This window comes from Salvelinus sp. IW2-2015, unplaced genomic scaffold (genome assembly GCF_002910315.2).
Source record: "Salvelinus sp. IW2-2015 unplaced genomic scaffold, ASM291031v2 Un_scaffold9166, whole genome shotgun sequence".
Lineage (NCBI taxonomy): Eukaryota > Metazoa > Chordata > Actinopteri > Salmoniformes > Salmonidae > Salvelinus > Salvelinus sp. IW2-2015.
The window spans coordinates 1-8237 of NW_019950425.1; the positions used below are offsets into that span (position 1 = coordinate 1).

The window sequence follows — 8237 nt, forward strand, 5'->3', positions numbered from 1 at the left end:
CATTGCTATTGAGAGCGACCTAGTGACCTTAACTAAGTGTCAGTGACCATAGAAAATAGAATTACTATAAAAATAGATAGTAATTATGTTTCCTATATCAGTGACACTAATGGACAGTGTTGTTACAATGACAGAACCAAGGACCTTGGACTAAACACAAGACAGCTTCCCCTTCTATTTTTTAGGATAAGGTTAGGATAGTGTCAATTTTTACCTTAGCTCCAGGGGTTGAGCGGTTGTCAGTAGTGCTGAGGGAATTGCAGAGCTCTGTGCGCCCACACAGACCCGAGGCCAGGCAGGGAGTGCGGCAATAGGCAGCCTCCAAGAAACTCAGCCACATCCCACCAGGCGCTTACTATCATCACAGAAACCAAGGTGATCTTCTTGGCTTTTTCGATGAGTTAAAAAAAGAAGAAGAATCCAATAGCAGGGGTCCTTTGTTATTTTATTCAAATCATTTGTACTTTGCATAAATATTACAACCTTGAATAACAATTACATATGAAACATTTCATATTGTCAATGAACCATCGACAAAATAACACTTACCGTACCATTGCCATGATTTAAGTAATGTTCTGGCGCCCTCTTGTGGTCACCATTCAAAGTGATCTCTGTCAAGACCTCCACGGGTGGCACCGCCATGAACTGGTCCCATACATCGCAAGTGTAGAAATCCACAGTGTGGGCATTGGCGATGCTCAGTGAAACAGAGAGGAAGAGTTTAACAGCATCTATTTTCTTTCTGAATCGTTTTCAGAGAATTCATGGAAGATGCCATTGAATAAAAACTCTAACCTAGACGTGCTTACAGCAGGTCTTAGAATGACTCCCTCTTTACAGTATAATCAGGCATAACTAGTTGCAACTGAACGACGATGATTTTTCTTAGCACGTATGGGGCAGCCATGTTGGGTGTACCGGAATACATTGAGTTCTACGGACGCTATCCTTTCTTACGCACCAACACAAATGACGTCCCTCGTGGTCGATTGCTCATGGATGGATTTGTCATGTCTTTCTGAGACCACCACACACGCCATAACAATGCGACGAAAAGCACATGGGAAGTAACACATGAAACTTGCAATATTTTGCTCAAAATTGAGGTAAATGGCACCACCAGCACAGCAAAAAATGAAGACCAAGGGCACATTTGACGGAAAACGTGCCAATAGAGAAACCAACCACAATCGACCAGGGGGCAAGAAGAAGTGGGTCTCTGAGCACAAAGTATTCGACGGCAGTATTGGAGAAGGTAGCTAAGCTCGCTTGCCAGTGCTAGCTAGCATAGTCTGAGTTCCAGTGACTTTAGCTAGCTACTTGCCACTGGAATGTAATAGTTAGCTGAACAGAGACGGCAACCAGGCTAAGCTAGCTAATCTAAGCTATCTAAAGTGTGTTTAAAATTGCAGTTAATGTATATTGTATAAAATTAAATCATTCAATATGTTAGAGTGCCGGGGATAACTAGACCTTCCAACTGTAGAAGTGGGGAATCTATAAAGGTCCTGATTAATCTATGAGCCCCCCCCCCATTGATCAATTAGCTAATAAACACTTAGCTACATGGGTGGCTAAATGTTTATGTGTAAGTTAACAAACAGTGTTTTTGCAGATATACATTAATGCTTGAGCCATAAACATCTCTTTCCTCAGGTCAAGGCTTTGCCTTCAAAAGGAAGGAGAAAGTGAAACATGAATACAACAAACTGCTACGGAAGGAGAGGAGGAAGAACACAGAGTTCAAAAGCCAATATACAGAACAGTACCCCGAACACTGAGGCATCTCTACGAGGCTGAGGCCGAGAAACTAGGAATGAGGTTAAGACCAACAGAATCAACAAACCAAAGCTAGGATGGCTGGCGCTGGTGGTCCAGTAGAGGAGGAAGCAGCTCCCATGGCAGTGAATGAAGCCCCCACGGACCAAGCTACATCCATAGACCCTGCAGCTGATGCTGGCATCTCCTCTGACAAGACTGACTCTGCCTCACAGCCCACTCCAGCAGTAGCGGCCTCAAAGAATGACAGGTAGTCACTTAAATAATGTTTACAAACTGCTTTTCTAATTTCATTTGTATATATTGTATTATATTCTACTGTATTTTAGTCAARGCCACTCRGACATTGCTTGTCTTAATATRGATATATTTCTTAGTTCCATTATTTTGCTRTTAGATTTGTGTGTATTGTTGTGAATTGTTAGATATTACTGCACTGTTGGAGCTAGGAACACAAGCATTTCGCTACACCCGCAATAACATCTGCTAAATATGTGTATGTGACAATACAATTTGCTCATCTGGTTTGGAGTAAAGCAGTTTGTGCAAAAAATGTAAATGCACTACCCATTTACAGTGTACTGTGTAYAATGTCATTTCTGTCAATGAAGTGTGGRAATGCTTTGTGTGAAATGTCGTTGCAATCAAGGCCAACCACTTGAAGGAGTTACAATGCGTGATGCAYCYTGCTAATGTGTTGTTGTTTTCCAGTCTACCCATGAGTAACCGGAGTAAAAAGAAAATGCTGAGGAAGACTTCCTATCAGAAAACAAAAGAGGAGTTTGAAAGTGTTAAAGAAAAGCAGAAGAATAAGAAAGAGGTATAGTGTTTCACGTTCTCAATTTAAAGTCCTCAGAAAAGTACTATCGTAGGTCAAAAGCGTTGGACTGTTCTCAACAAGTGGTATTTTTGCCTCCATATAGGAGTTTTTGAAGAACAAGGAGCAGAAAGAAGAAGCTATCAAGAAGTACAAACAGAAGAAAATGGAGACATTTCAGATGCTGAGCAAAAAGACGAGGAAGGGGCAGCCCAACCTGAACCTACAGATGGAATACCTGCTCCAGAAGATTCAAGGGACCGGGCCGGGAAAATGACCCGGAAAAATGGACGTCGAAGGCTTCAAATAGCAAATAAACAGTGGAACTCTTACTGTGATGGTTTTATATCATAGATGAGTCTTGTTCTTCTTTTGTGAACTGCCATTGTTAATAGATTGTATCATAATAGATTTTCAGACTTTTTAGCAGTTTATTTACATTTTGAACCACAAGGTGGCATTTGAGAGATGAGCTGTTCTTGTAAAATATTTAAATATTCCTTTCAAATAGAAACCATTTCTATTAAATGTTAATAAAAGGTTGTAAACAAAGTCTGGTTTATTGTTCTATTTATGAGTGCACCAAGAACTAAAGCTAGTGTTGATCCAAGTGGACTGCAGAATTCAGAGTGAGAAATGTAGTGTTTTATTTGTAGCGGGACAAAATAGAGACCATATCCTGGACACTCCCATAAAATGACATCTCTTTGGACGGGTGAGGCTCGTCCCTCCTCAGCTGGCCCACAAGCTGCGCACCTCGCCTGGACTGGAGGAGGGAGGGAGAGAGACAGAGAGACAGAGGGTAAGAGTTCTGATAAAACTACAGGGACCGTCACATTCAACTCACTGGTTGACCTCCACTATATCAGAAACCATTGGAATCACTGTAAAGACACAGGTTCCAACAGCGTAAGAGGTGGAGCCCAAAACAGTTCTGTACACCCTGAACAAGCTAAAGCCATGACGGGAAAGTTGAAAGTACAACCCCACACTTTCCAAGATGAGGCAACAACCCCAAACAAAGATATTTGGGGAATACATACAAGGTGCAATACTATAATGTTGAATATGTAATATAGTATGTAATAATGTGAGGTTAACTCCACTCACTCCTGGAACACGTTGCTGGCCCCTAGGCTCTCCCAGCAGCATACAGAAGTGACTCTCCTCCTCATCGCTCCCAACCCTCCAGTCAACCTCTCATCCCATTGGCTCTGGTATAGTGCTTCTGAGGGCTTCCTCGAAGTGGGGAGGGCGGATGCTGCGTCCTCGGCTACAGAGATCCTCCGGCCGTGCAGGAACTGACCTGGGGACAGAGCAGGAAGCATCACCAGCAAGATGTCGTAACATCAGTTGAATTACAAATCAGGGGGTGTTTCAATTTTGAAAGTGCCCTGCACTCACAATTATCAAGTTTCCGATGGTTGTGAAAAGAGAACTCAAGTTTGTAAGTGCATTTTATACAGAGTACAACCTATCCTTACCTGGGTGAGCATCTACTCCCTGCCAGCTAGGAGATAAATTAATCTATACCTTATCTTTGTCACGTGTTGAATGTGGTCCCTCACTACAATGATCTCAAAACATAAGTTATTGAACCACGAGTAAACCATGAATATACAGCAGATTCTCCTTGGGGACTAATAAAGTCATATTCATTGAATTGAAATTGAATGTAGGGAGAAAAACAGGGAACTCACTGAATCCTGATGAGAACACTTCGAGGGTGAGGTAGCCGTTCTGGTCGGTATCTAGGGAGTCAAAGACATTCTCCAGGTCTTCAGCAGTGAGGGTAGTTCTCTGTGAAGCCTCTGTGAACACAGACATGCAGCGCGCGCGCGGCACCACACACACACACACACACACACACACACACACACACCCACACACACACACACACACACACACACACACACACACACACACACACACACACACACACACACACACACACACACACACACACAATAAATAGATTGTTTCTTCTGCTAAGAGATGTAACACAACACAAGCCCAACATTCCTCTCTCCTGCTTCACTCCAGAAAATATATTCAACTCAGTAGCATTGGATGTGCGTTAACTACAGCTGTAATGTCTGTCACCTGACCTTGTCCTGCCTCTGAATAGAAATGTGTCAAGGAAAACACGCAAAAGAAAGCCATTGAATAGAAAATGGGAGTGATTAACTGAGTTTACAACAATTATTGTGGATTTCATATTGTCAGTGCCAGTGGTGTGGTCAACGCTAGACCTGATTGCAAAAAGGGACGGGAATATTGGCACGGCATTATAGGCCATATGATTATATTCATTAATAGGCAATAACATGTTACATTATCCTTAGATAATGCACACGTCAACATGACCATTTTCCAGGTGATTCTTCTGTCAGCTTTTTAAGCATTTTCCTATGAACTATATAAATGTACACAACACTACCCCTCTAACCAGACAACAACAAAACCGTCTCTTGTTCATTTCAAAACAGTGCTTGAGTGAAATACAAAAACGGTGTGTGTATTGTGTGTGCATGCACGTGTTTCTGATGGAAATCCCTCCAGTGTTCCTGGACACCAGTGATCAAAGGTGCCGTGCTATTGAGTGGCTGCTTCAGTGAGCAGGTGGAGAGGTTCTCGATATGAAAACCTCGAATGGTCAATGAGGTAGAGAGCCATAGCACAAAGCACCTCCTGCATGTCACACTGTCCTCTGGTTATCTCATGGTTGTAGAGAGACAGCATCATCTGTGTGTGTGTGTATGTGTACCTTAACCCATGAAATGAACTTGTTTCAACTCATTTTAGTTGTATCCGTTCAGAATTAATCAGTGACTTCCAACTGGGCACAGACGTCAGTTCAACGTCTAGTTTTGATATACATTTGTCAACTAATGTGAATTCAACAAAATGGTCACTCTGTCATTGAATAAGGTTAAAGGTTAGGTGAAAAAAATATGAAATTCCTTTTCAAATCCATTTTTTTCCCACATTGATTCAACGTCATCAAATAAAAAAAATTGGTTGAAATGACGTGGAAACAACATTGATTCAAATCAGTTTTTGCCCAGTGTTTTGACATAATTCCCATAATTGTCCCTCTGTCAAACGATTGTCTAAGCATGGCTGCATCAATGGGATAGACATCTATGTCCATAACATCTAAGTTTGTAACAAGTGTAAAACTGAGGCAAAACAACCCCCCCGTGGCCCCCTCCTCTAACCCTCATATCGCTGCGTGTATGAAGCCTTTGCCCTCCACATCGCAGGTCTGGAAGAATTCCTTGGTCTTATCCAGCATGGCGATGCTTCCCCAGTCAGAACCCCTCCTGTCTGAACTCTCCTCATGGGGACAGCTCCTCCTCTGCCCTTGGCCTCAGACTCCTCCATGTCACTAGAATAAACTTCTGCAGAGTATTCTGGTGGCTCTGAACAAGGTAGAATCAGACATGGCTGTCTCACTCCTCGGCCTGGCCGGTTTGGGTCATGGTGAGCGATGAGACCAGCACTACAATCAGGTAGTGGATGAGAGCCACTCAGACTGTCTTAAGAGTTTTCATATCTCAGTAAATGGTCTGTCTAGGAGTTTTCATATCTCAGTAAATGGTCTGTCAGGCAGTGTTCTATATCAGTAAATGGTCTGTCTTGTTCCAGGTTCCTGGGAAGAATAAAAAGGAAAGACATGAGAATATAACCTTAAATCTGTTGAAAAGTGGGTACATGAAGACCATGATTACAGAGAGCATCACAATGTCATGTTTTCTTTTTAGAGTTATACGCTCTCATAAGTCATTGTTTGGCTGCATTTAAACAGGCAGCCCAATTTTGATATTTTTTCCACTATTGTTTTTTCGACCAATCACATCAGATCTTTTCACATCAAATCTTTTTCAGAGCTATCTGAATTGTCAAAAGACCAATTAGTGAAAAAAAAATCAGAATCTGTCTGCCTGTCTAAAAGCAGCTTTTGAGATGTGTGTCATGTTGGTAGTGTGTTGTAGGCTAGTAATGCATGAAAGCAGAACTCTTTCTGTGATGTAAGTCTCTATCTATGTGAAAAATACAGGAAAGGGTTAGTGTTACTATTGAGTAACAACTATGAGAAAAGTTCGGTCTTGAACCACGTGTCAGCAGCCACATAGTCCTTTGGATGTAAAATTCCCTTTTCATAAGCTGGAGACTTTCATCCTAGCTAACATGCTGGGAAGTATGTAAACATAACGGCTTATCTTAATACCGAAGCATACAATCCTCACAACTATGTTAATTCCTGCATACCTAGACTACAGCTAGACATTGGGAATAAAAACCACTCAATGAAATGTTCTTCAGGTTTGGGAACACTGAATATTAGCAGTCGGTAGGCTTACTGTATCTTCTAAACACAAAAGTATTTCAGCCTGTGCTCTAGAGAGTAACATCCTTGTGCTGCTATCAGTCATTGCTAATCTGCACCCTGAGCTGCTTGTTTTCACTACATTGTAAAGCAGGCTACAGTTAACCACAACAAATTGAGGGTGAGGAAGTGGTTATAGCGGATAGGTTCTGTGGAAATGGCTAACGTTAGTGTGGGCGACAGCATCATGGGCTTCAAATCAAGACCGATCAGCCTTGAACTCATGAGAAGGTCTGTACAGTAGCAGTCTGTACATAGTACATGACATGCTCTGTAGGTGTTGACTAAGTGGGTAACATTATTCACAAATGAATACATACCATACGAAGATGTAACATCATACAAAATGAGTGTATCTGATTTACATACAGAATAATACGAAATGCTCTGAGACCGGGTTGGTAGCCGATAGCCTATCATATTACAAAACACTGTATTCCACTTTGGACCAGGATATACATCTGCCTTTTACTCACCTAGACAGACCAAGAAAGGATGTAGCATCCCATTTAGAAGGAAATGTCAGTTTGGTTAGTTCTCATTAGAAGGAGCATATCCAACATAAATGGCAACAGTAGCATTTTTATTTAACCTTTATTTAATTAGGCATTAATTATGTATAAAACCTTCAAAATCTAAAAAATAAAGCAATAATATAATTTGTGCAAGATGTTTGTTGCCCTCTCTGACAAAATCGAAACTAGAATGTGTGCTTGTCATCATGTATACAATTTTTAAACCGATGGGTGTGAAAATATGTATAATTTCTTACCTCTATATGATCCATAAAAATGTTCACATAGGCAAGTTCATGCATTCTGTATTGAGTAAATAAGCAATCAAATTCATTATCGGATAAGCAACGAAAAACACTAATAACTTACCTTTTAATATCCAAAAGATTAAGATATTAGCCCTGAAACTTTCAACATGGACCAAATACAGAGAGCGATGATCGCACTTCCTATTTAGGAAGTTCTTGCCTCTCAAACGACGCTTTGAAAAGTAATTCGCATACCATGTGATGTCATGGGGCAGTCGCCTGAGGGGATTTAGGGTTCGAGCTCTCACTAATAATCACCACTTAGGGTAGACAGAGCTCCGTTAAATATCAACATGCAACAGCTAATTAGTACTATTAGAATGACAGCGGCACAGTGGAAGGCAGCATGGACATCAAAAAACGTGCGCGCGACACATAATCTGTAACTATGACAACGCCTGGGCAAGGAGGTACACGGTACT

General features: G+C 41.4%; 2 protein-coding genes across 3 annotated transcripts; one reads left to right on the plus strand and one right to left on the minus strand.

Annotated features, from left to right (window-relative positions):
- The first annotated feature begins 1091 nt into the window (after nucleotides 1-1091).
- LOC112079710 (thyroid transcription factor 1-associated protein 26 homolog) lies at nucleotides 1092-3151 on the plus strand. The gene is given in 7 exon segments (XM_024145578.2): nucleotides 1092-1258; nucleotides 1660-1779; nucleotides 1782-1814; nucleotides 1817-1843; nucleotides 1846-2032; nucleotides 2494-2602; nucleotides 2706-3151. Coding segments are annotated over 7 exon segments (792 nt in total). The 5' UTR covers nucleotides 1092-1113; the 3' UTR covers nucleotides 2877-3151.
- Nucleotides 3152-3313: 162 nt separating this feature from the next.
- LOC112079709 (EF-hand calcium-binding domain-containing protein 4B-like) lies at nucleotides 3314-8073 on the minus strand. Of its 2 annotated transcripts, none has more exons than XR_011479353.1 (4): nucleotides 7877-8073; nucleotides 4300-4410; nucleotides 3710-3905; nucleotides 3314-3365 (listed from the first exon to the last, which is right to left on the minus strand). XR_011479353.1 is itself a non-coding variant. In XM_024145577.2 (4 exons), exons 1-4 carry the CDS (start codon nucleotides 5984-5986, stop codon nucleotides 3332-3334), a joined length of 507 nt encoding a protein of 168 aa, XP_024001345.2. In that variant the 5' UTR covers nucleotides 5987-6096; the 3' UTR covers nucleotides 3314-3331. The 2 variants fall into 2 exon arrangements, 1 of the variants encoding a protein (XP_024001345.2); XM_024145577.2 differs by lacking the exon at nucleotides 7877-8073 and adding an exon at nucleotides 5821-6096.
- Between the last annotated feature and the right edge of the window lie 164 nt (nucleotides 8074-8237).

Bases quoted from the DNA above. Each gene is read 5' to 3' on its own strand.
- LOC112079709 (XM_024145577.2), bottom strand. From the start codon at position 5,986: ATGGAGGAGTCTGAGGCCAAGGGCAGAGGAGGAGCTGTCCCCATGAGG. The intron at 3,906-4,299 runs GTGAGTTCCCTG...CTCTGTCCCCAG, and splicing joins AGTGTTCTCATCAGGATTCA to GTCAGTTCCTGCACGGCCGG. The intron at 3,366-3,709 runs GTGAGTGGAGTT...TCCCTCCTCCAG, and splicing joins GCCAGCAACGTGTTCCAGGA to TCCAGGCGAGGTGCGCAGCT.